The sequence below is a fragment of the Acinonyx jubatus genome, chromosome B4 (genome assembly GCF_027475565.1).
Source record: "Acinonyx jubatus isolate Ajub_Pintada_27869175 chromosome B4, VMU_Ajub_asm_v1.0, whole genome shotgun sequence".
Classification (NCBI taxonomy): Eukaryota; Metazoa; Chordata; class Mammalia; order Carnivora; family Felidae; genus Acinonyx; species Acinonyx jubatus.
In genome coordinates, this window is record NC_069387.1 from 92,650,320 (window position 1) to 92,676,787 (window position 26,468).

Below are 26,468 nucleotides of genomic sequence, written 5' to 3' on the forward strand. Positions count from 1 at the left end.
ATGTATGGGCAACTAATCTTTGACAAAGCAGGAAAAGAGTATCAAATGGAATAAAGACAGTCTCTTCAGCAAGTGGTGCTGGGAAAACTGGACAGCAACATGCAGAAGAATGAGCCTGCACCACTTTCTTACACCATACACAAAAATAAACTTAAAATGGATGAAAGACCTAAACATAAGACAGGAAGCCATCAAAATCCTAGAGGAGAAAGCAGGCAAAAACCTCTTTGACCTCAGCTATAGCAACTTCTTACTTGGCACGTCTCCAGAGGCAAGGGAAACAAAAGCAAAAATGAACTATTGGGGCCTCATAAAGATAAAAGCTTTGGCAAAGGAAACTTCTGCAAAAGCAATAATCAGCAAAGGTAAAAGGCAACTGACAGAATGGGAGAAGATATTTGCAAACAACATATCAGATAAAGGGCCAGTATCCAAAATCTATAAAGAACTTATCAAAATCAACACCTAAAAAACAAATAATCCAGTAAAGAAATGGGCAAAAGACATGAATAGACAGTTTACCACAGAAGATATCTAGATGGTCAGCCGACACATGAAAAAATGCTCAACATCACTCATCATCAGGGAAATACAAATCAAAACCACAATGAGATACCACCTCACACCTGTCAGAATGGCTAAACTTGACAACTCAGGCAACAACAGATATTGGCAAGGATGTGGAGAAAGAGGATGTCTTTTGCACTGCTGGTGGGAATGCCAGCTGGTGAGCCACTCTAGAAAACCGTATGGAGGTTCCTCAAAAAATTGAAAATAGAACTATGCTGCAACCCAGCAATTGCACTACTAGGTATGTATCCAAGGGATACAGGAGAGCTGTTTCTTAGGGGCGTATGCACCCTAATATTTATAGCAGCACTGTCAAGAGTAGCCAAAATATGGAAAGAGCCCAGGTGTCCATCGACTGATGAACGGATAAAGAAGGTGTGGGTGGGTGGGTGGGGGAATACTATGTGGCAATCAAAAAGAATGAAATTTTGCCATTTGCAACAATGTGAGAGTATACTGTATTATGCTAAGCAAAACAAGAGAAAGACAAATATATGATTTCACTCATGTGGAATTTAAGAAACAGATGAACATAGGGAAAGGGAAGCACAAATAAGATAAAAAAACAGAGACAAACCATAAGAGACTCTTAAATACAAAAAACAAACAGAGGATTGCTGGCAGGGTATTGGGTGGGGGGAAGGTCTAGAAGGGTGAGAGGCATTAAGGAGGACACTTGTTGGGCTGAGCACTGGTTATGTAAGTGATGAATCACTAAATTCTGTTTCTGAAATTATTACACTATGTGTTAACTAACTTGGATTTAAATTAAAAATAAATAAAATAAAGTGTTGCTTCCTGGACTCTGTCCCAAATTCTGCTGAAATAATATTATCATGCTGAGGCTTGGGGATATGCATTTTTAATAAACTCCCTCATTGTTTCTTATATTTACTAAGTGTGAGACCCACTGGTATAATGTGTTACTTTCAGCTTTTAATTACTCTTCCTCAAAAGAGAGTGAAATAACTTGGAAAATAAAATTCAGTGGAATGACTTGCAGCCAGATAAAGTCACTCAAATACACGTACCTGTATCAAATCCATATTCAGCATGGTTCTACTAACTGTGGCCATGGATGTTCATAAACATGTACTATGTTCTTTTATAAACAGATATATTTCTTGAGTAACCAAAGTATTAACAGCATTGTTCAAAGCCCTGTAGGGGGCAAAAATAAATTAGACTTGACCCTGTCTTTAAGGTGTTTACTAGTTGGGGAGAAAAGACATGTATACACGGTCATGTTTACTGATACGGAGTTGTACATTTTTTTTTTCCTATTTTAACCTTCATGACACTCATCATTGCCTACTTGTGTGTGAACTTGGTTGTAGTTGTTCATGTGATTAATTCAGTTGAATTCTGTGAGTTGGGTTTATTTGTTGGTCTTAATTACTGGCTTAAATGTCTTCAAAATGACCTCATTATGATAGCATTGAAACAGAAAAATATTTTAAAAAAGAATAAAAATCTCTGTCTCTGTCAGCTTAGAAGAGTTTTTCCTATAAGTGTAAAATGAAAAGTCTAAGTGGAAAAAAGACATAGTTTCATTGACAGCACTTTTTCTTTCTTGATGTATTAAATGTTTATCTTAAATACGGTAGTCTTAAGTTTGGAATATACTTGATCAGAGACCTAATGTTCTGTGGTTTGAGTGTCTCTCAAATTTCTTTTCTTTAGTACTACCACTCTAAATTTGTATCTGCTGTCTAAAGTATACCAGTGATCAGTGAACTGTTTTTCTTGTATCTAGTCTTTTTTTAACGTCTCTACACTTCCAAGTTAGCACTTTGAATTGCAGATCTGATTGTTGCTATCCTGTTTAAAATCTTTCAGTGACTTCCCATTTGCCTTTGAGATAATTTCCCTTTGTCTTTAAAGGAAATCCTGATTTCCAAGGCAGTGCTTTTCAGGACAGGTCATAAACCTAAGTTGCTGGCGTTATCTTTTTGTGGTGGTTATCCCTCGTCTTTAGCTACTATAAAGCATACTCTTTTATTTCTTCCTCTGCATTTGGCAAACTCCTACTTTTTCTGGTATGTATGCATCACTATACAGGAAAATCATTAATGGGGGTTTACTCCTTTTCTAAGTGTCCCCAGCACCTAGATGAATGCCTGAGGCTAACAGAAGAATCAGCATTCAATTAACACAAAATTAATGTTTCTTGAAGGAATGAAGTTTGAATAACTATGTTACGGTGTAACATTCTGATAATGAAAAGTACAAATTCTGAGAAATAGTCATACGAATTACAAATTCAACTTCACATAGGTAGACTGAGAATAGACATTGAGGCATAGAGAGAAAGTAGTCAGACATTTACGTGGAAAAGGTTAAACCAGATGGATGGGCTCGGATGGGGAGTGAAACGAGTGAATCAGGCCAGTTTTACTCTAGCTTTAGAGTATGGATCAAGGGAGATAACTCGAAAGGGAAATTGAGCACATGTTGTAGAGGGCCTTTAGTATTACAGTGAGGTCCGTGCCACTTTGGTAAATGATAGGGAGCTATTCAAGAATTTTGCCTTCATGAACGACAGTGTATTGCTCTAGTGGATTGGAAATTTCTCTAGGGGCAGTATCTCAGCTGGTTTTGTATCCTGAGGGATTACCATAGGGACCACATAGCAGGAAATGTTGAATAAATTGGCTTAGTTTTCATAGGAAATTGTAAAATAGTGAAATTTTAGAGTTTGAAAGAATCTGGCATTAGATTTATGCAGTTACAGATTTAAAAATTAACTCAGGGAGAATTGGCATCTTTATATCTTTCTACTCAAAAACATGGTGTGTCCTTCCTGTTTGTTTAGGACTACTTCTGTATTTTTGTATTTGGCAGTATTTTAAAGTTTTCATTTTGCATTGTGGTCTTTAGCGTTCTGAAGTTTTGTCATCAGTGATTTTTGCCCTGTATTCTGTCTAGTCTGATATCAAGATTCAGATTCCTATTTTATTTTTATTTGTATTACGTTTTAAAGCATACTTCACCCATTCTTTTTTTTAATCTGTCTGAATCACTTTGTTTTAGGTGTGTCTCTTATGTATAGAGTACAGAGATAGATTTTGTTTTTTTTAAGCCAACCTGAAAATCATTTTCTTTTAATTAGGTGAGTTACGCCCATGCGCTGGCCATTTACTGATAAATTTGTTACGTTTGGGCTGGTTTCTGTCACATAGTTTTGAGATGGCTCCTGGGTGTGTATGCAGACCCTTATGTGCTCTGTTTTCTTCGTGTCTTCTTCCTTTTTGGTGTTTTGGAAGGTTTGATTTCCGTTCTAGTTGTTACTTTCCTTTAATCAAAGATGTATATATCTCACAGCCTTTCTTGAGATACTGCCTTTGTTCCCTGCCATAAGCAATACTGAAATTATCTAGCTCCTGTTTATTTCTCTTATATCATTGAATTTTAAAGTTTTATCTCTTTGTTCCCAGCCATAAGCAATACTGAAATTATCTAGCTCCTGTTTATTTCTCTTATATCATTGAATTTTAAAGTTTTATCTCTTTGTTCCCAGCCATAAGCAATACTGAAATTATCTAGCTCCTGTTTATTTCTCTTATATCATTGAATTTTAAAGTTTTATCTCTTTGTTCCCTGCCATAAGCAATACTGAAATTATCTAGCTCCTGTTTATTTCTCTTATATCATTGAATTTTAAAGTTTTATCTCAGTTTTAATTTCTTGCTCTTAGATATGTTTAGGTTTATAGTAGTTAAGTTGTCAGTCTCAAGTTGTATACCTTTGCTCCCCATGAATATTTGAGAAGTTTATGACTTTAATTTCATCTTTTTCTTATTTGTGTGTATGTATGTGTGTTATTTAAAAAAATTGTTTTTAATATTTTTATGTTAAGAGACAAGAGAGACAGGGTGCTAGCGGGGGAGGGGCAGAGAGAGAGGGAGCCACAGAATCAGAAGCAGGCTCCAGGCTCTGAGCTATCAGCACAGAGCCTGATGCCGGGCTCGAACCCATAAACTGCGAGATCTGAAGTCAGATGCTCAACTGACTGAGCCACCCAGGTGCCTTAATGTTTGTTATTTTTATATTCCTAAAGCTCATAACATTTAAGTAGCTGTTTTGTCAGCTCTATCCCTTTTTAAAAAATAGACTTAATTTTTTTAGAGCGGTTTTAGGTTCACCTAAAATTGAGAGAGAAATACAGAGTTCCCATACACCTGCATGGTCCCTCAGCACTATCCAATCCCACCCCAGGATGATACATTTATTATAATCAATGACCTTATATTGGCATATCACTATCCCCCGAAATCCAGAATTTATATTAGGGTTCCCTTGGTGTTCTGTATTCTATGGATTTTGACAAGTGTATAATGACATGTACTGACCGTTGTAGTATTACCCAGAATAGTTTCACTGCCCTGAAAATCCTCTAAACCTGTTTATTCCTCCCTACCCCCAAATTCTGGCAACGATTGATATTTTTATGGTCTCCATAGTTTTACCTTCTCCAGAATGTCATATAGTTGGAATCAGAGTATGTAGCCTTTTCAGATTAGATGCTTTTATTTAATAATACGCATTTATTTTCCTCCATGTCTTTTCATGGCTTGGTAGCTCATTTCCTTTTAATGCTGAGTAATATTCCATTATCTCAATGTACCACAGTTTATTCATTCACCTACTGAAGGACATTTGGGTTGTTTCCAAGTTTTGGCAGTTAGGAATGTATAAACATCTGTGTACAGGTTTTTGTGTAAACCTGTTTCCAACTCCTTTGGGTAAATACTAAGGAGTGCAGTTGCTGGATCATATGGTAAGAGTGTGTTTAATTTTATAAAAAGCAGCCAAACTGTCTTTTAACCTAGCTGAGCCATGCTAAATTCCCAATGCATGGGAGAGCCTGTTACTTCCCGTCCTTGCCAGCATTTGGTATTGTCAGTGTTCTGGATTTTGGCCACTCTTGATAGGTGTGTGATGGTATCATTGTTGTTTTAATTTGCATTTCCTGATGACCTATAATACAGAATATCTTTTCATATGCTTATTTGCCTTCTTTATATCTTTGTTGAATTGTCTCTTCAGGTATTTTGCCCATTTTTTAATCCGGTTGTTTGTTTTCTTACTGTTGAGTTTTAAGAATTTATATATTTTTGGTAATAGTCTCTTATCAGATATGTCTTTTGCAGAAATTTTCTCCCAGGCTTGTCTTTTCGTTCTCTTGATATCGTCATCTTTTAGTTGTAGTTCTACAGTTAAATATGTTTGCTTCTCACCCTCAGTCCTTAGCGTTAAAGCTTCTCCAGCTTCTTCTGGATTATCTGAATCTCATTCTTTACTTGGTCACTCAGTCACTCATAGAGAGATTCTCTGAGGTTTTGCAGGTTTATAACTCTTTGTCTCTGACTTTATACTTTGGCTAAATATAAAATTCTCATTTCACAGTGTTTCCCTTGACTATCTTAAAAATGTTATTCTGGGGGTACTTGGGTGGCTCAGTCAGTTGAGCGTCCAACTTCGGCCCAGGTCATGATCTCATGGTTCGGGAGTTCGAGCCTCACATCTGGCTCTCTGCTGTCAGCACAGAGCCTGCTTCTGATCCTCTGTTCCCCTCTTCCTGCCCCTCTCCCACCTGCAGTCTCTCAAAAATAAAATTAAATACTAAAAAAAAATGTTATTCTGGTGTTTTCTAGCATAAACTGCTGTTGGCATTTTAATCCCAATCTGATTACCTTATAGGTGACTTGGATTGTGTTTAACTTTTTTTATAACAGTAACTTCACATATCTGTGTTTGTTTTCCATATTTAAATGAATTGGATTTTCCTGGACTGTTAGGAGGAGGTTCCTGTGAAGGAGGAGGATAAACCAAGGAGTTTCATGTTCAAGAGCTTTCCCTTCTGTTGTTATTGGTGTATCTGTGTAATCACTTCTGTCTTTCAGAGGTAAACCTTGTTCAGGAAGGTTTTCTCCTCTAGCCCAGTGCCTCTGCAAACTTAACAAGCTTAACATTATCTCTAAAAATGGTATTTCTAGTAGAAATATAAGAAAAGATAATTATTTTTTCTTACACTACTTTCTGCGATCTGTTTCCTTTGGAACCTTGCCACCCTCTTTCTCCTTTGATATCTTAGCCTTCTTTCTCTCTATGTCCATTATTCCTGTCCTGCAGTTTGGTTTCAGATTCCAAGCGTTTTTCCCTTGGGGTGGGCTTTGTACTAGAAGGGTCTCTTTGCTGGATGCTGTGTGATTCCTCAGAGTTTAGGGCATTACAGCACTGTTTGCTGTGTCAGGACTACATACACATTTTTGCATTCCACCTGCAACTTGGAGCCTGTGAAAACCTTTTCCTTTTTCTCCATTTGTTCTCATACTTGTTCTCCCAGTTTTCAGAGAGGCTGAGTCCTCTCCTTTGGGGTATTTGTAATGATTTTTGGGTTCTGAGGCTTCATACGATACCTCTGTAGTCACTTCCACTTCCTGCTGTCCCTTCCACATAGCTGCTGATTCTTTGGTGTTGGTAGTGTAGCCACGTTCTCTCACAGTCTAAGATTTGTGGGGATTTCCTTCCGTAGTTTTGTTGAAGGTGTACTCATTGGGTTCTTCTGACCTTCCAGTTGGTATATTTGATTTTCAGGAGTTGCCCTTGGGGGATTCTGTGCTGCCACCACAATTACAACACAACAAATCCATTATTTCATTAGTGTAATTGTGACCAATATATAGGAAGGTGGGATTTTTTTTAGCCCTAAATTTGAAAGATTAATTTAGGACAGCATATAAAATTGCATATTATTTACATCTTAATAAGGGATTTTTTAAACATCTATTTGATACCTTTTGAGAACTCATGTATAAATATTAGGAAGTGATTTTGTCGTTAACATTTTTCTTAGTTTTAAATGCAAATATGTTTCATTCACTTCTGGTTGCAGGGCTAAATGGGTATAGTCTACTAATGGAAATTTTAGACTAATTGCCATATGGTACATAGTTATCTATAAGTGAACAAATTTTAAAATAAACTTGAAAAAACCACACTGAACTTTTACTGAGATGGATAAGCGTAATTAAAGAAATTCCCTCCTGGATGGAAATAAATATCTTCAGAGAACAGTTAAGGGAAAAAAGAGTGAAGTTATTGAATTGTGTATTTCACATATAATATATAATCTTAATCTTTGTATGTCTCATGACAGAAACATTAAAATTTAAATATGTAAGTTGGAAATATTTGTAATTTTAGACTTGCCTCATTGTCTTCCACACAGCAAGTGCTAGATCAACATTTTCAGTGTGAACCTTAGGAGGGGACAGTATTAATATTTTGTAATTAGTAAAGATTATGTAGTCTGCTGAATCTAACTTCAAACTATGGAGATTCAAAGTAAAATGATCAATTTCTCATAGGAACTGAAGTTAAAAGATGAAGAGTGTGAGAGGCTTTCTAAAGTGCGAGATCAACTCGGACAGGAACTGGAGGAGCTCACAGCCAGTCTGTTTGAGGTTGGTCTATTTATGTCTTGGCCAAGAGCAACGTCTTGCTTTTTTTATATTCATAGAATTGTTCTTTGAGGGAATCTTGGAAAAGTAATGCTTAACTTTACATAGTTTCTAAGTCATCTAAGAAAAATGAAATCTTTAAGATGGAGTCTACAATTTAAAATGATGGGAAAAGGAAAAGATACCGTAAGCTACCAGTATCAATCAGGTTGTTTAAAAATGCCCATGTGGGAAGAAAGGTTGTAAATTTTAATTCTGTTTTTATCAAGTATTTAGGGGCTACTTTAAGATAATCTTACAATGTGACTCCAGAACAAAGATGGGAAACCCTTGAGGTAGCTATCTGATAGGTGATGGTTTGAGGATTGTTAGAAAGCACACCTACTTGTGAGACGGCACACTTCACCTTCCTCCCTCCCTCCCTCCCTCCCTCCCTCCCTCCCTCCCTCCCTCCCTCCCTTCCTTCCTTCCTTCCTCCCTTCCTTCCTCCCTTCCTCCCTCCCTCCCTTCCTCCCTTCCAAGTTTATTTATTTTTGAGAGAGCGATTGGGGCGGTGGTGAGGGGGGAAGGATCCCAAGCTGTGCTATCAGCACAGAGCCTGACATGGGGCTTGATCTCATGGTTCACAAGATCATGACCTGACCTGAGATCAGGAGTTGGATGCTTAACCGAGTGAGCCACTCACGCATTCCCACACTTATCTCCCTCCTGCCAACAGGACCAAAATTTCTGCCCAGTTCTAGCAGTGTTTCTCATTAAGGGTTCCACTGACATTGTCATTTTGCATTTTTTGATATATTAGTCAGGGTTCTCCAGAGACACAGAAACCAATAAGATGTGTATATAGAAAGAGATCGATCTAAGAAATCAGCACCCGTGATTATGGAAGCTGGCTGTTCCCAAAACCTGCAGAGTGAGTTAACAGGCTGAAGACCCAGGAGAGCTCATGGTGTAGTTACAGTCCAGTTACACAGGTCTGAGAAACCTGAGAACTGATGGTGCAGTTCTAGTCCTAAGGCTGACAGGCTTGAGATGCAACAAGAGCTGATGTTTCACTTGGATTTTGAAGGCAGGAAGACTTTTCTTGTACTCCATGGGGATCAGCCTTTTTGTTCTGTTCAGTCCTTCAGCTGATTGGATGAAGCCCAACCACAGTATGGAGAACAGCCTGCCTTATTTCACATACCAATTCAGATGTTAATCTCAGAAACACTTCCACAGAAACACCCAGAATAATGTTTGACCAAATATCTGGGCATCTAGTGGCCTAGTCAAGTTGACGCATAAAATTAACCATCGTACTTAGTGTTGGCCCTAAGATAAAAGTTCCTTATTCAGAAAGGTTGATGTGTTACTGGAATGACTACTGTCATTATCACATCAATAATTTCTTTTTTTTCCTCTAAAAATTTGTTTTTAAAACTTTGTAGTAAAAGATTTTAGAAAAATTTCTTCCGTTTTTGTTTTTATTTATGCAACATTTTTTTTCAGTTTTAGAGGTATGCATATTTTCTTACATAATTGTAATCCTAATATATTTTGTATTTTTTCTTCAAATAACATGTTTTTGTGTTAACTTACATGGTCATTGCAGTGATAGTCCTAATCTATCAACTTGCATACTCCACCATTTTTAGTGTTGTAAGTAACATCATAACAGGTTAAATGGGGGTTTCTTCAGATGTGGACTTTTCTGTGCCACACACCTTTGGCCCCTCCTCTGGCTTTTTTGGGGTCATTTTCTTTCATGATCATTGGAAAACTGATCTATTATTATTTTTTGTTAGCTAGTCCTCAGAGATGAGAGGAAGATAAATGTAAGGATGGGAAGAGTGGGGAATTAAAGCTCTAGAAGACAAGAGCTGTAGGACTTGTCACATTTTTGTTTGCAGAAGGGGTATGCAGAAACCTTAGACTTTTTCATCCAGTATTGTCTGGCCAGAAAAATTTCATAATGATGTATAGGTACTAGATAAGAAAGCAAATGTGTTAAGTTTCTCACATGCCTGCCCATAATTTTAGCCTTGCTTAGTTCCTCTTGTTTGCACTTGTCTGTATATTCTATTAGATGAAGTAGGAGGAGAACAAACAGGAGGAACTTCTCCCTCTCCATAGTGGGATGTGAAGGAACAGAAATGCTGGTTTTGCAATGAATGAAAAAGGATACCAAAAAAAGGTTTTGGGTCCCTGATCTATCCCTGACCCGACCATGGCTAATAACCTTGATACTATGTATTCTTTCTGGGAAAGAAGTTACATTAATTAAAGATGATTTCAGTAATGAAGAGAATTGTCTTCAAACCAGTTATTTATGAATTTTGTGAAAAGGTGCTAAACATTTTTCTGTGGTCTTTTTAATTATGCCTTCATGATCTCAGTTTACCATTGTATTATGAAAAAGCTTTTTGCTTGCATTTTAGGTATGTGTACATATAGTTTTTTAAGAATTAAATATTATTTTGAATAAACAATTTGTACAACTTTGGCAAACTTAACATGTAACTTCAAATTAGGAGTTTGTTGTGTATGAATCATCTTGAATATAATATACTTTGTAGCAAAGTTGTGTCTTAAAAAAACTATCAGAAATAAGAACTCTAAAGTTATATAGATGTATTCCCACCTAGTATCTCAGATTTTTAGATAATATAGAATGAAATCAGTTGAAATAATGCTTTACAAAGAAAAAAAGAGGGGTAGCCTTAAGATTTTTCTATTTTTTTTTTTTACATTTTGTCAACCACTTTTAGTAAATGTCTGTAATATGCCTAGTTTTCTCTCTGTAATGCCATGAGGCATAAAATGAAAATTATTGTCATTTTATCTGTGAGGAAAATGAGGCATAAGAGGTTAAGGAGCAATGTTGGGATTCAAATTCATAACCCCAACCCTTACTTTAAGTACTATGGAAATCATAAATGGGACTTCTGTTCGTCTGAAGCCACAGAAAAGGAGTCATCATTGAGGACTCTCCTTTTTCTCACATTCAGACTGTCCGTATTTTACAAGCCATTAGTATTTATTACCTAGCCCAGTAGATGCCACATTTTTTGATCATGTACTCAGTCTATAAAAGAACAATTTGAGCATGTACCTTTATTATGATGAAGATATGTAATATTGAGAATTACCTATGTGACAGGCACTGTTTTAAAAGCATATATACTTACTTATAAATTGCTAATATATATAAATTGTTATATAATTTATAAAACACCAGTTTATAAAGCAACTCAATCGTAAATGCTTATTTTTTATAATAGTACAGAAATGTTTTATTCTCACTAAAATATGTCGTGCATATGTATATATTTTTTTAGTGAAAGTAGTACACTTGCATATGTTACCTTTTTCTAGAGAATTTTAATCTTAACAATTTATGATTCAGATGAAGTTCTGGTCTAAATTCCATATTTTAAATTAAATGTAATGCAGCTAATAACTCACAAATACATGGATCCAAATGGAAGAAATACATCTTTCTCTATATTAAATCATTATACTGAATTTTCAGTTCCATTCCTGGTTATGTGAAACTTTTTCTAGAATATTCTCTAGTGAATTTGTATTCTCTAATACCAACGATGTCTTTGTGAATTAATCAGCAAATGTTGAGTTTAAACGTTATTTGAAAGAAAGAGTAAAAACACCTTCATTTGAATCACTGCTAACCAGATAGGAAAAAAATTCTGTTTTCAAATTCTGGAAGTGTATAGACATGAATGTTTATATCAGGTCTGCAAACTACAGCCTGTCTTTACTTTTGTGCAGCCTTATGAGCCAAGATTGGTTTTTACACTTTTGAGTGGTTAGGGAAAAGAATCAAGAAAGTATTTTGTGACATGAAACCTGAAATTCAGAGTATTTTGTGACATGAAACCTGAAATTCTGATAAATGTTTATTGAAACGGCCACGTTCACTGTCCACGTGTTGTCTGTGGCTACTTTCACACTGCAGTAGCAGGGTTGAGTATTACAGCAGAGACCGTATGGCTCATAAAGCCCAAACTGCTTACTGTGTGACCCTTTACAGAAAAAGTTTGCTGACTCCTGGTGTACCTGATACTTGCATTTTTTTCAGCTTTCAGAATGGCAGAGTGATAGAAAATTTTCCAACTTGTTTTGAAGCTACTTTTTGATGTCTTTTGTCACCTTGCAAAACCCTATACGTTATCTTTTTAGCTGTTGCTTCTGCCTCCTTCTAGCTCTCTTACCTTTCCATTTGGGACCCCAGGGACGCTCTTTTATTGTATCCCTCATATCACTAAGGGAAAAGGCACCCCAAATTCCAGCTCTCTTTGGGTTTACATCTTCTCCTGGATCTTGGTCCCCTAGTTCTTTACTTTTGTTAGTTCTCTGATGCCTTCAGACACATTTAAAAAAAATTTGTCCTTGTCCAGCTTTTCTGTTTATTCTCCATGTGAAGTTTGGTCCAAATTGCATAGTCTGCTGTTAAGGAAGGCAGAGTGCATTTCCAAACATTTAAACAGATAATCTCTCCTTCACATGAGTTACTTTTGCATTTGTAGTTAAAATGTCACTTATCCTGAAGGGTCAGATGAGATATGTTTATTATTTTGAAAATATCTTCCAAATAGATATCTGTTGACAGCCACTTGTCAGAAGAATTCAGCAAATCTGGAACGTTTATTATTTTTAAAAGAAAAATGCATACCTCATTATTAAATTGGCAGCTCTTAAGGACTTCGTTACAAGATAACCAGCGTAATTGTGCTTGGAAGATTTTCAGTTAATCTCATTTCATTATAAAGCATTGATAGTAAAGCATCTCTTATTTAAGCTAATGTGACCTGTAAATTCATATTATGGGCATGTAAACAAACTGCAGTTCACTACAGCACTGGAAAAGCAAATGAACAAATGGGCATGCTGCTGTCAACTCTGATGTGGAGAATGTCTACTCTTCCACTGAAAAGTTGACAGACTTAGTAAGGATGCCATTGTCAAACATGTATTAAACGTCTTTGAAGCCGATTTCCTTCCTTGCTTCCTTTCTCCTTTCCTTCCTTCCTCCCTCTCTCTCTCTCTCTCCTTTTCATCCTTCTCATAAACTGCAAAATGTAGTTCTAACATATGTGTTCTTAAATCCCAAGGGATTATCTCAAGCACCCTATGTACTGTTCCAGTCCGTCCTTAATCCTTAATGGGATTATTCCATACAGCAGAGTAATTTTTTAAAAATAAAGATCAGTGACTGTCTTCCTTAAAAGATCATAAGGCTTCCTATTGCACTTAGAATAAGAGCCAGAATTCTTCCTTGGACATTTTATTTGATTATTACAATGTAAACTGAATGTAAGCTCCTTAAGAGACAGGACCCATCTCTTTTCCCAGTAGGTTATTAGCACCTGGAATAATACCTCACAAAAAGGTGTCATGAGTAAATGTTTGATGAATAAATATAAGAAAAGAAAAAGGAATTAAATACCCAGAGTTTCATAGTTACTGTACACAAAATTAAGACCTTAACTAAAGGCTAATCTCTGATTTGTCCTTTTAGATTAACTCTGCACAGAATTGTCACTTAATATCATTTTGTGAATGTTTTCATTGGAAGCCCTAAGGCTTTTCAGCTGTCATTCCTACAAACTGCAGCATTATTGATGTATTAATATTTTTACCTGTCCCTTCAGTATATCTTTGCTATGACTAATAATATGAGTATGCATATTGTGACCCAAGTTACAGAAACCTAACCACTGAGAATTTGGGTTTGACATGTGGGATGTTTATTCTTTCACACAGTCTTTTTACACAAGCATTCACCAGGAGGATTGAACTTGGCTACCTCAGTGATACTGGTACTAAAAGAAGGTACCTATTCCTAACTCCTACTAGTTTGTCTGTCAGACGACTGTTGTTATTTCAGGAGTTGACATGGAATACTTCATTTTCAGGTTAAAAGTTGGTAGTACATTTTTGCTACTGTTGTAGATACTTTTTGAGAGATTTTTGAAAACAAATGCTCAATACGTTTCCGAAATTTGAGATTTCACCTTTTTCAGGAAGCTCATAAGATGGTGAGAGAAGCAAATGTTAAGCAGGCAACAGCAGAAAAGCAGCTAAAGGAAGCACAAGGAAAAGTAAGTTTTTGCTGCTTTCATAGTAAAAAAGTACAAAGAAATCAGTGATTACTGTTTTAAGGATACTTTAACATCGATTGGCTTCTGTTCCTATTGTAAACTAGTGTTTATTTTAGAAGATTTGGAAACTGCAGGAAACTATAAAATAGGGAATAACCACTACACAGATAGAGTTAATAGTGAACAGTTGGGGTTCACTGATATTAGAACCAAAGGATTTAAAGTCTTGTGAATCACATGTATTCTCAAAAGGACTAGACAATCACATTTTAAAGTTAATATTTTTCTTAATTCACTGAAAAAAACCCCCATCAAACTGTTATTTTATTGTTTTAGGAATGAACCACAACTAATCATAAACTATTCTATTTGGAGATTTTCAAAATTCTCATGAAGTTTGTGTTAGACATTTTGGTAATCTGAAAAATTTCCTCTAACATTGTGAATAGCAGCTGAATCTAAACTGTAAGAAACATTAAAAAACTTGGTTTTACTTTCTTTTTATTAGTCCACAACAAATACCAATTAAGCTTATATTCATCTTTGAAAGGAAAGTGTTTTGATCAAATTGCTGACATTTAGCTGAATCTGTCATAAAACTTAGTGTATGGGACTATGTTGATTTCTTTTCAAGATTGATGTACTTCAAGCTGAAGTAGCTGCATTGAAGACACTCGTATTGTCCAGTTCTCCAACATCACCCACACAAGAGCCTCTGCCAGGTGGAAAGACACCTTTTAAAAGGGGGCATACAAGAAATAAAAGTACAAGCAGCGCTATGAGCGGCAGTCATCAGGACCTCAGTGTGATACAGCCAATTGTAAAAGACTGCAAAGAGGTAACGCGTCAAGGACTGTCCCCTCTGACTATTGATACTTAGTAATTCTCATCACTGACGTGTCAGTTATGATTTTTGCCAGCAAAACTTTTAGTACAAAATATGCAATATTAAGATGGGGGAGGCTTTATCTAGAGCTGGCTGCTTTCAGGGAATCTCCAGTTCCATTCTCTACTTGGCTGACCTTGGAGTACCTGCTAGAAACTTGGTAAGTTTCTTCCTCTTGCTATTTCATTTAGGGAGCAAACTGTCTTGTCTTATGTAAAGCAGAGTGGGTGGCTTTAATGATCTGGCTGGTCAGAATTGGTTGGTAGGATGCTCTAACAAAATATGAATGTAAGAAATGTGTGAAAATAAGGTGATTTTCTTGAACAGAACATTGTTTTTACTTAAATTCTAGGAGAGGTAGAATTTTGTATTCTTTCACTGAGTCTTAGAGTTAATTCAGATAATTAAGCAACAAAAAATAGAACTAAGCCGTCCCTCCCCCCACTTTTTTAGAGCTCTGTTTTACATTGTTTTATTCAGGTTCATCATTAATCTTTAAGAAGTTGTATTTGATCATTTGGTTAAGTTTTTGCATGGAAGCCAGGAGTTTATTAAATTGAATAACCAGGGTTGTTACTTACTTTAATTGAATTGCATTTGTTTACTTATTAATAAAAAGGATGCTAGTGAGAGAGAAGTTCAATATGTGGCCAGATCTGAATGTGACAGAATCTAAAATCCATGTTCATGAAATACTTAAGAAACTTTTTTAAGTTATAACCTTAATTTCTTTGAATTTAATTAACATTTTTAATTGCTTGGTACAACTTGCATTTTTGCTGCAATTTCTCAGTGTGTGTGATTATATACCTTGTTTTCCATTGTTTACACTAACGAAATTTAAGTGTTTTCTCATGGAACGTTTTAAAGTTCTTAGTTTATGAACTCTTAAAATGTGAATAGGTAACATACAACTTTTTGCTTTGTAGATAGATATATTCGGTATTCTAATGTTTTGTGAAAACTTATCAAAAAGGTTTTTTTTTTTAATGTTTACTTATTTATTTCTAAGAGAGAGTGAACAAATGAGAGCACATGAGTAGGGGAGGGGCAGAGAGAGAGGGAAACAGAGAATCCCAAGTGGGCTTGGAGCTAACGTAGGGCTCGAACTTACTAACTCACTAAAGGTGAAATCATGACCTGAGCCGAAATCAAGACGCTTAACTGACTGAGCCACTCAGGCGCCCCTCAAAAAGTTTTATTGGACAAAGGAAACACACAGAGTTGACCTGTGTAAGCCTTAGAAGAAGGTAAAACAGTTGGAGAGAAAGTGAAACATGCCCACGTTTCTGTAAAAAAAAGTGACAGTCACGATATTTGCAGCATATCTGCTGAAAGCACTTGAAGCACACGTGCGTGCGTGTACGCACACACATTATGCAAGACTTTGCAGTCAAGTCACTTAGACACGAATCTGAACTTGTACTGGTTTTTTGATCTGTAACCTTAGGCAAGTTACTTTTTTCTCTAAGCCCTAGTTTCCTTCTCTAAAACAGTGAAGAGCAGAATGTCTGTCTTGCACAGCTGTGACGATTAAGTGTTTAGGAAGTACTTACCGTAGTTCCTCGCACAGGGTCAGCTCTTAATAGTTTAAGTTACTGCCTTTAAACTAGAATCTTTTCTTAGAATACCACTTAACCTGCTTTGGGGTTTATGTCCATTAAAGGGTAGACTTTACAAAGAAAATGAATTTGGAAATGTAAGTATTGTTATATACCTTAAAAGAAAGTCTGTGGGGAAGCTTGGATTTCAGACTCAGCCTTTCATTACTTCCATGGAAACCACCTGCACATGTGATTAAGCTGTCCTAGAGGCCAGAGCTGTAGTCAGTGTGTCGTTTGTGGTGTGTCCAGTGCTTCTGGATGAGAGTGGCTTAGAGCTGGGTGAGGGGCACTACCTTGAGTGGGCAGCCAGGGGCAGGTGTGGCTCTGTATGTGACAGGTGGTATTGAGCTGAGTAGAGGGCATCTGGAGGGAAGAATACTTGGGGAACAGTTCATTAAAGAGAGGAGGGGGAACAGAGGACAACTGAAGAGTGAATCGGGAGGCAGGTGCCAGCCTGGATTATTGTTGATAATTCAGATAGTAGTCATTGATGTTGCTGTGGCAAAATACGCCTTAATAAATGTTATGTTTTACGGTAGTCAATTTGGGAGGGTATATGTATGCTGCTTTTAGACCTGCTGCTTATACAAGAAACATTTTCAAAATTCTTTTGAAAGTGCCTTCAGGTGATAGCAGAACAGTTAGTGTCCCCTTTGACCCAAACTAGGTTTCACAACTTAGTCTCCATTTAGTCAAACACTTTATTTAATTAACTTCTCTCCAGATTACTTTTGGATTATTTTCAGAAAAGACTTCTCATTTGTTTTATATTCAGAGCAGTGTGCGCATGTGTCTTAAGAGGAACTCCAGCACTTTTGAGGGGTGGGGTGGAGATAATGGTAGCATCATTGGACACCATAGTGGGTCCGTTGTAAAGGGCTCATTTGGATTTGAGAGCTTGAATTTTTTAAAGAAAGTTGGTACCATGTATTATAACTAATCAAGAATGGTTCAGTTCATTATTTTAAATGAGTAGGATTTCTTTTTCAGTAATGTTTAAATTAGGTTTTAGTTTTATAAAGTGATTTTATGTTTTGTACCTTTAAAAAGATTATTTTATGTTTTTTTGTTTTTTTGTGTTTTTTTTTTTTTGGTTTGTCAGGCTGACTTATCTCTGTATAATGAATTCAGATCTTGGAAGGATGATCCCACAATGGATAGATCGTGTCCTTTCTTAGACAAAATTTATCAGGAAGATATCTTTCCATGTTTAACATTCTCAAAAAGTGAGGTAATTTTTTTAAATTTTAATAGGAATGCATTAGAGTGGTTCCTGTACCTTTTGCTAAATCATGCTGTATGTTTTCTATTATGTAAATAAGCTATTCTAACATGTTGTGATTTACCATTTTCTTTATTCCGTATTAAGATCATGATAATTTCCTGGCATTCAGTTACTGAACATCTTTGCTTATTTGAGCAGAGGATCATTCATAGAGTGAGGTGTTCGTTACACTGGAGTGAAGTATTAAATGTGCACTGGGGGTAGGGCTTAGTTCTTGATTCTTACTTAGCCCAACACTCAGGGTAAGGGAAGTTCTCTATACTCTGAGGTGTTTATTAGGTTTATGTATACATGATAAAAAAAAATCATAGTTTCTTCATCTTTAAAATGGAAAAAAAATGCCTTCCTTGCCTATGTCACAGGGTTGTTAAGAGGTTAAAATGAAGCAAATTAAGTACATACAAAAACTTTTTTAAAATGTAGGGTACTATACCAATGTCAGGTCACAGTTTTAATTTGTACATATGGAAGGTTTGTCTATAAATATCCTGTCAATCAGTGTCTAAGAAATGTAATCCTAAGAGTCTTATGTTAAGTCTTCAGAGGATTTAATTATAACCTTACTTGTCAGGAGAAGTTAAAATGAACAGTAAAACACTTTTGATGTGTAGATATGTTACTCACTGTGTCTCTGTGTCTGTTTCTAGGTAGGCCATATTCCGTATTAGTAATCTTGCCAGACTGAAGCAACGTGCTGGTTTCAGCTGTTGTTGATCAGTTGCTACCATCTCCATCTGGGCATTTAATATTTGATAATTCAGTTCTTTTGTGCACATAAGTACAAGTTCAGAAAATACATAGCTATAATTAGTATATATTGCTGTGTTATGAATGACTAGTATTCAAAAATATGCATAAATTTAGCAAAATGAGGCATTAGGGTATTCATCTTGAAGTGGTGTTAATAGTGGATGCTAATTGTGGGTAAGAGATGGACAGAGATTGGAATTAATGCCTTCAGTTCTCTTCCAGATAATGAGGTAAGTTACTTAGCTATAACTGAATTGCCTGCCTTTCATGATAATATTTGAGTTGTAAAAATACTCAAACCAAGATTGTATAGTTTCTTTCTTTTTCATTGGCTAAGACTAAGCTTACAGTAGAGCTTGGGGAAAGAATAATTTTGAAGATTAGTTTATTATAGAATACAATTTTAATATTTTTATGTCAGCATAGCTTCTGATACTTTCTGTTTTTTTTTTTTAAAGTTGGCTTCAGCCGTTCTGGAGGCTGTGGAAAACAATACTCTAAGCATTGAACCGGTGGGATTACAACCTATTCGATTTGTGAAAGCTTCTGCAGTCGAATGTGGAGGACCAAAGTATGTTTTTAGAACTGTGTCTTGTAGAAAACACTGAGTTTTAAAAATGTTACATTTGTAAATATTTCGTTTTCCTACTTTTAAAAGGTTAAATTTCTTGTTAGTTTTCTATTTTGTGCAGCTAAAGACAAATCCTCAGTGCAAGCTGTAGCATTTCAAATGTAGCATCAAAGGGAGAGCCCTTTTAATTCAAAAGTATACATATATGTTAGCTTAGGTGTTAGAAACATTTTTTTAAACCGTCCGTTGTGACTCATTAACTGATCATAAAATCAGTTTAGTGGGTCATAAGCAGAATATTTGTTATACATATAGAAACAGCTGTGTGTAGTAGGTTTTGGTGTAGAATATTTCTTCCTAACGTTGCCATTAAAAATAGTCTGGAAAGACAGTGAATTAGACCAGGTCTTATCAAGCATGAAAACAGGACACCAGAAAGACTTGAATAGTCCTCCCGTTTCATGCTGTCGTATAAAGGATTCTCACTCTGGTAAATAATCGGTTCTGTCTTACATGAGAGCTACTTGGCAATTATATACCTTCAGAGGTAAGACTCCCACATTTCATAGCAGAGCAGACTTTTTTCTCTCCAGTCCTAGGAGGAGGAAAGACTCAAACCAGTGGTACCTAGAACCTTTGGCATAGATGTTTGCAAAGTGACTTAGAAAGATTTGGAGGAAGCTGCTTACTTGGTGGTTCAGAACAATGTATATATGTGACTGGAAAGCCTGAGAAAGCTCCTAGAAAGCACTAATTGACTCCTGTCTGAGTCATTTTGAAGGCAGAAGAGGAAAGGGCTTTTTGAGATTAACCAGTAGGTCTGTGTTAAAGCCTGCTGTAGGAGTTGTGTGCTTCTTCTCATTTCCTGTTGTGCATATTGCCGTTCTTAAATTTTTTTTAATGTTTATTTATTTTTGAGAGAGAGGGAGAGGTCGGGAGAGAGAGAGGGAGGGGCAGAGAGAGAAGGAGACACAGAATCTGAAGGAGGCTCTAGTCTCTGAGCTGTCAGCACAGAGCCCGAGGCAGGACTCGAACTCACGAGCCGTGAGATCATGACCTGAGCCGAAGTCAGACAACCAACCGAGCCACCCATTGCCATTTTTAACAGGATCACACAATGTTAGTATTCAGATAGTTATTTGTGGGGAGTGCCTAGTCAAGTATTTGCTCTGTGAGCCACACATCCACCTAGCATTGTGTCCTGTTTTATGCTCCGATGTGCTGGTAGCACAGCGGCCTCTGAATTTCTAAATTTACATTTCTAAATTCTACTCTTTCAACAAACACCGAAGTATTTTTATCTTGATCAATTATAACAGTTTTTGTGCTTTGAAGGTCTATGTGTACCTTATTTTAAATGTAACATATAGCAGTTTTTATTACAGAATTTAAATTTCTACTTGCGTTATATAGAACACATACATGTGCAAATATCATATGATGACAAATGAGCATATCAGAGCGAATTTATGTAGTGTTTTGGTAAAATAATTATAGATGTCAGGTTTAGGGAACACTTTACATAGTTTAGGGATATTGTGTTTGTGGCAGTGGGGTTAGATGTCAGGTGTTTGGGAGTGCATGTCGTGTGACAAAACTTAAGGAAGATACTCTCTTCTGTGACGTGTGCAGTATGGCCCCAGCCAGGGCTCTCCTGGACTAGGTAGTGAAGGTAATCCCTAAGTAAATGGCACATGCTGTAGGAACGTTGAGAAAGCCAGGATCAGTCTTGTGACGGTGATGAGGGGCTGTTCCTGGAGGCGGGGAGATTTGATCCGGGTTCTTGAAGCATGGGTAGAATTTGAGTAAAGAAAAGTACATGTGATTGGAGGCCTGGAAAAATCAGAGAATGGTGAGTGTGTAGATGGGAAAGATGTGACAAATCTGAAGAGCATTTTGGAGGGAAGAGATTCAGGTGGGGGCTGGGGAAAGAAGAGCTAGAGATGCGTCAGGTTTCCATATAGACATGTTGACCTCCCCAAGTGAAAATGGCAGCTGTGGGTTTGAAATCTGGGGACTAGAGCTGTTCAGACATACCAAGGTCCTGTAGCAGGCTGACAAAATGCACTTGGAGGTCAGAAGACTTGGCATTGGATCCTACCTCAAATGAAAATGTATTGGCTGTGACAGTTCACAGGTGGCTTTATAAATGAGATAAGAAACACTGTCATTATTTCAAAAGTTGATACTTGAAACCACTTTAGCAAAGCACTTTCAAAATCAAAGTACTTGACAAACAGGTGTATGTCTGTTTCTGGAAGAGTAGTGTATCCATTGACTTTTATCAGTTCAATGCAACTTTTCCTTCTCGTGTAAATTACCCCTTTGGCGGTTCCAAGGACTCTTGACACTTGTGCCTGAAATTTCTTGATCTTCTATCCTTCCCAAGCTAGTAATTAGTATTTTTAAATTATTTTTATAGATCATTAAAGGAAATTTCTTTTTTTTAGTAAAAAAATTTTTTTAATGTTTATTTTTGAGAGAGGCAGGACAGAGTGTGAGCAGGGGAGGGACAGAGAGAGAGGGAGAACACAATCTGAAGCAGCCCCAGGCTCCGGGCTGTCAGCACAGAGCCCAATGTGGGGCTCGAACCCACAAACCATGAGATCATGACCTGAACTGAAGTCGGACAGTTTAACTGACTAACCCTCCTAGGCACCCCATGGAATTTTCTAAGAAAGGAGCAATGAGGCAAACTTTCTTTGAAAAGATGAGAATTCTTTTGTGGGTGGAATGGCCATCTCCAAAATTATCCTATTTTAAGTACACATTCTCCATTTGTTTTCTTAATATGGAGGTGCATTTGTATTATATTTCTTACAAGTATAGCTGAAATTTAATGTTCGTGTAACGTAGTTTTCTTTATTATATAATTTATAATGTCATTTAAAATGTTGGCCACTTTATCTTAGTTACAACTATATTCATTTTGCCTTGAGAGGGAGTGGTAGTTGTGTTCAGCCATGGTCCTTGCTTCGGAGGGTACCAGCTGGGCTGCTGTAGGTCTGCTCTGGCAGATAAGCCAGCATCATGGTATTGAGCTGTACAGTGACCAGGGGCTCATCACTTAGCCAGCAGTTATTGAATGTCTGCTGTATGCCAGGCACATGCTTGGTGCCTGGCATTTAAAGATAAATAAGATACAGTCCCCATCCTCGAGAGACTTACAGCCTCATTCCAACCGGAAAGCCTTCATACCAAACCTTGAGAGTCCATGGTATGCAAACAGAAAGGATGGTATGTTTGAATATAGTGTACTTTGTATAATTATTGAGGGTCAATATTTTTGTAAGGTGGCCTGTTCCTCTGTATTTCTCAGGCCTGGAGCCACATTAAATGCATATACTGCAACCAGACCCACCGAAAAGTACCACATCTAGAAACTTATCCTGCAAGCTGTCTTAGTAACATGTTTTGAGACTTGAACACTCATCATCAGGTTTTTTTTGAAACTGAGGAAGTAGTTGAAGTCCTGATGGGAAACTCAGAACTGCCCTGTGGCTGGTTACTCATTTGTAAATTTGCTTCAGGATAGGACATATATTTGAAACATTTAGTTTCTGTTCGAAAACCATGGTGAATGTTCTGTTGTTGAGCTTATGTTAGAATGTAGGCCCCAAGGGGGCAGGGTCTTTGTCATTTTCATCATGATAGCCCAGCATCTATAACAGTGCCTGATACACAGTAGGTCTGAAATATTTGTTGTCTTAGCAAATGTAAAACTTGTACAGAAGGTAGGAGCAAAATGTTTTTAATTAAAAAAACAACAAACTAAAATTTGTCATTATTTTACAGAAAATGTGCTCTAACTGGCCAGAGTAAGTCCTGTAAACACAGAATTAAATTAGGGGACTCAAGCAACTATTACTATATTTCTCCCTTTTGCAGATACAGGGTAAGTAACTTAACCATGAATTTTAATAAAGCTCGCTTTGATATGACATTTGACTAATGACTTTTTTTTTCCTTTTGGCCTAGATCACCTCTGTATGTAACTTCTTTACATACATTCGATATATTCAGCAGGGGCTTGTGAAACAGCAGGATGGTGAGTGTTCTTAATTGGTTATAAAATGTTTACATAAGACTTCAGCAAAAAGTATAGAACATAGTAGTAATGCTCAAGTTTTATTATTGGTGCATTTATATTGAAGCTCTTACAGTTCTAATGTGTGGAGAATTTGGGAACTGATGTCTCTTAAAATGATTCAATCATTGTATTTGCCTCATTTTACTCCAATTTTGAGTTTTAAGCAGGATCAGTTATAACTCTTAAGAGATACATGATAAACCAGATGGTAAATGTGAGGGGACTAGTAATTAGCTCATTGAATTTACTCCTAAGAAATAAAAATATTCATTTTTATTATTCAATTCAATAATAAATTCATTTTTATTATTCAAGCTCTAGACATGGTCAGATTTATTTTAATTGGTGGAAACCATGAGGATCTAACAATAATTTTTTTGTATATTTCCTACTTTTATGTATGAATTAATAAAGCAGTCATGAAGATAGTTCTGAATGGGATAAAGATTACTGTATTCTGAATCAGCAGAAACACGTAGATGATATATTCAGGAGAGCCAACATCATGCAAGTGTTTTAATACTTTTAATACAGTCTTTCATGATTACTGATGATTCTGTAGCCAAATGTAAATGCCAGGCATAAAAATGAATAAGGCCCAACTGCTCTAAAGCAGTGTTTCTTGAGTACATGTGATTATTTTAAAACAAATAGCAAATACTAAGCTAGGGATGAGTCCATACCCATTTTGTATTTGATGTTGTTAGGGGAATTTCCTACTCATATTTTTTTTAGGCACTGAAAATATTTTTATATTTAAAAACTGGAAGAAACATACTATCTTTCGGTCATGTAAACCAGTGACTCTTAATTCTGTGGAAAAGTTAGTTATGCTGATAAAAACTTAGTTTAGTATTTCTAAAGCTCTGGTATGTTGAGAAGAGACATACTGATTTAGAATCCCATATAATTAGATTTTAATGCCTAAAAGAATGAGGGTGAAACCTCTCATTAATGTTTAATTTCAACCTGAGCAGCAAAGTCTTTAAACTGTACAGTACTTTTTATGACTTTTCATAAAATTGAAATATTTTTGAATACCCGTTGGTAGATCATAGGATTTAAGCCACAGAACAGATGATTTATGTTAAGTTAAATTGTCAAGCATGTTTTTTTCTCTCGTTAAAATAAAAAAAAAGGTTTTCTGGGGAAGATGAAAGATAATTTCCTTTATGAAAATAGTAAGAAATTGTCATGGGTGGTAGTGGGGGTGATGGTGATAGGAGTGGTCTCTTCTCTGGTTCTGTTACTTTTCCACTTCATGGTACTTGGTACACATCATATACCGTGTGAGTTTGTAGCAAATAAATATCATTAATTTTAAAATCTGTTAATTGTCTGTGCCTTTTGCCAAAAAGGATTTAGGGCAGCTAAATCTAAAGCAGGGTTTCTGAGGCTTGGTACTATGAATATTTTGAGCTGAATAGTTCTTTGTTGTGGGGGCTATATAGTGCATTGTAGGATGTTTAACACCATCGCTGAGCCTTACTCAGTAGAAGCCAGTAATGAAAAATGTATCCAGACATTGTCAGATGTACCCTTTAGGACAAAATCTCCCCTAGCTGAGAACCACTGATCTAAATCAATCCAATCGGATGATGTGTCTGTCAGAGGGAGACCTTTTGTCTGAAATACAAAGCCACTTTTTTCAAGTTACAGAAGTGGCTTGCCAAAGTAGAGATAATTGAAATTTACAGATCAACCTTTGCATTTATTTTTATTTCTAATTTGAGCCATATACAAAACCTTTCTTATTATTACAAACAATGTTACTGAGTTTTCTGGACTGTCTTTTGTTTTCCTTTTTTTCCTGTTTTACTCTCTGTTGGTGTTGATAAACAGTGGAATGGCCAAGATGTAGCAAACTAGAGCAAGAAGATCCATGAGTTAGAATAATTGAGGACTGAGTGTAATTACTTATGAAGGCACTAGGATTGCCATTTATTCAGGACCCTGAAAGTGTCTGCCTTCTGTTGGGCTAACGTGGTCATCTATGTATCTAACAAACAGTTGTGATAAAAGTGGGATGCTCACAAATAACATGAAAAAGTTTCTGTTGAAATAGCAATAAAATGTCGAGGCATTCGGTACGTCATTCAGAAATGCCCAATTGGCATTTCAGCTAATGTTAAATTCTCAGTGAAACAGTTAAAAAATAATGAGGATGGTAATTTATGATTTATGTGTCTCCTTTTCTATTTGTATAGTTGATCAGATGTTTTGGGAAGTTATGCAGTTGAGAAAAGAGATGTCATTGGCAAAGCTGGGATATTTCAAAGAGGAACTCTGATGCTCTCTGCCTGGGACCATGCATGAACCTCCCTGAATACCTGGAAAATGGCTGAATATTTTTATGGTTACTTGATATTTATTACCAAGGAGTGGGCCCAAGACTTTTTCCCTCTTTTGCAGATTACACTAAGAAGTACTGTGATTTCTTTTAAATTGACCTATGCTGTGTTTGCTTACTCTTTAGTTGAACACACTATAGAGAATTACAGGTGTACTAGTGATTGTAATTTATAGTTGCCCAAAAAACAAAAATAAAAGCTAAATAAATAAGTACATAAATGTTAGATTGAATATGTTTTTGCTTTCTCTTCTAGCTCTGACATGGTATGTAGGGTAAGCTGAATGTATTGAATTGTAGCTTTCAAACTGCACAGCAGCCTGTGACAAGGAAGAAGGCTGAGTGGACAGGATCATCTCTTTACCCCCACAAGAATGACTCTGTTTTTGTCTGTTTTGTATATTGAGCCTCAAAGAAGGATTTTATTTAAAGAAAGAAAGAAAAAAAAAAACACTTCACTATATCCATCTAGAGAAAGCTACTGTTAGTATTTCTGAAGAATAGCTTTTTGGCTTTCAGATGTTTTCTCCCTGCATATGCATATTTCTGAAACAAAAAGACTTCCTTTTTTTTAATGTTTTTTAAAATGTGTATTTATTTATTTTGGGAGAGAGGGAGAGAATCCCAAGCAGACTCCGTGCTGTCAGCACAGAGCCCGATGTAGGGCTTTAACTCACAAACTGTGAATTCCTGACCTGAGCGGAAATCAGGAGTCACATGCTTAACTGAATGAGCCACCCAGGTGCCCCTAGACTTACCTTTTTAAAAAAAATTTTTTTAAACATTTATTTA

At 36.3% G+C, this 26,468-nt stretch overlaps 1 protein-coding gene across 4 annotated transcripts in view; it reads left to right on the forward strand.

Moving 5' to 3' along the window:
• Window positions 1-25,902, forward strand: part of RAB3IP (RAB3A interacting protein) — a 46,008-nt gene extending 20,106 nt beyond the window's left edge. For 2 of the 4 annotated variants that reach the window (XM_053226488.1, XM_053226486.1), the window contains exons 4-12: window positions 7,944-8,039; window positions 14,063-14,140; window positions 14,775-14,978; window positions 15,130-15,186; window positions 17,733-17,861; window positions 19,124-19,236; window positions 23,032-23,131; window positions 23,215-23,284; window positions 25,534-25,902. In XM_053226488.1, the coding sequence (XP_053082463.1) occupies window positions 7,944-8,039; window positions 14,063-14,140; window positions 14,775-14,978; window positions 15,130-15,186; window positions 17,733-17,861; window positions 19,124-19,236; window positions 23,032-23,131; window positions 23,215-23,284; window positions 25,534-25,616 (930 nt within the window). In that variant the 3' untranslated portion in view covers window positions 25,617-25,902. The remainder of the gene's footprint in view (window positions 1-7,943; window positions 8,040-14,062; window positions 14,141-14,774; window positions 14,979-15,129; window positions 15,187-17,732; window positions 17,862-19,123; window positions 19,237-23,031; window positions 23,132-23,214; window positions 23,285-25,533) is intronic. The other 2 variants (XM_015063610.3, XM_053226487.1) reach the window with 2 other exon arrangements.
• The last annotated feature ends 566 nt before the right edge of the window (window positions 25,903-26,468 follow it).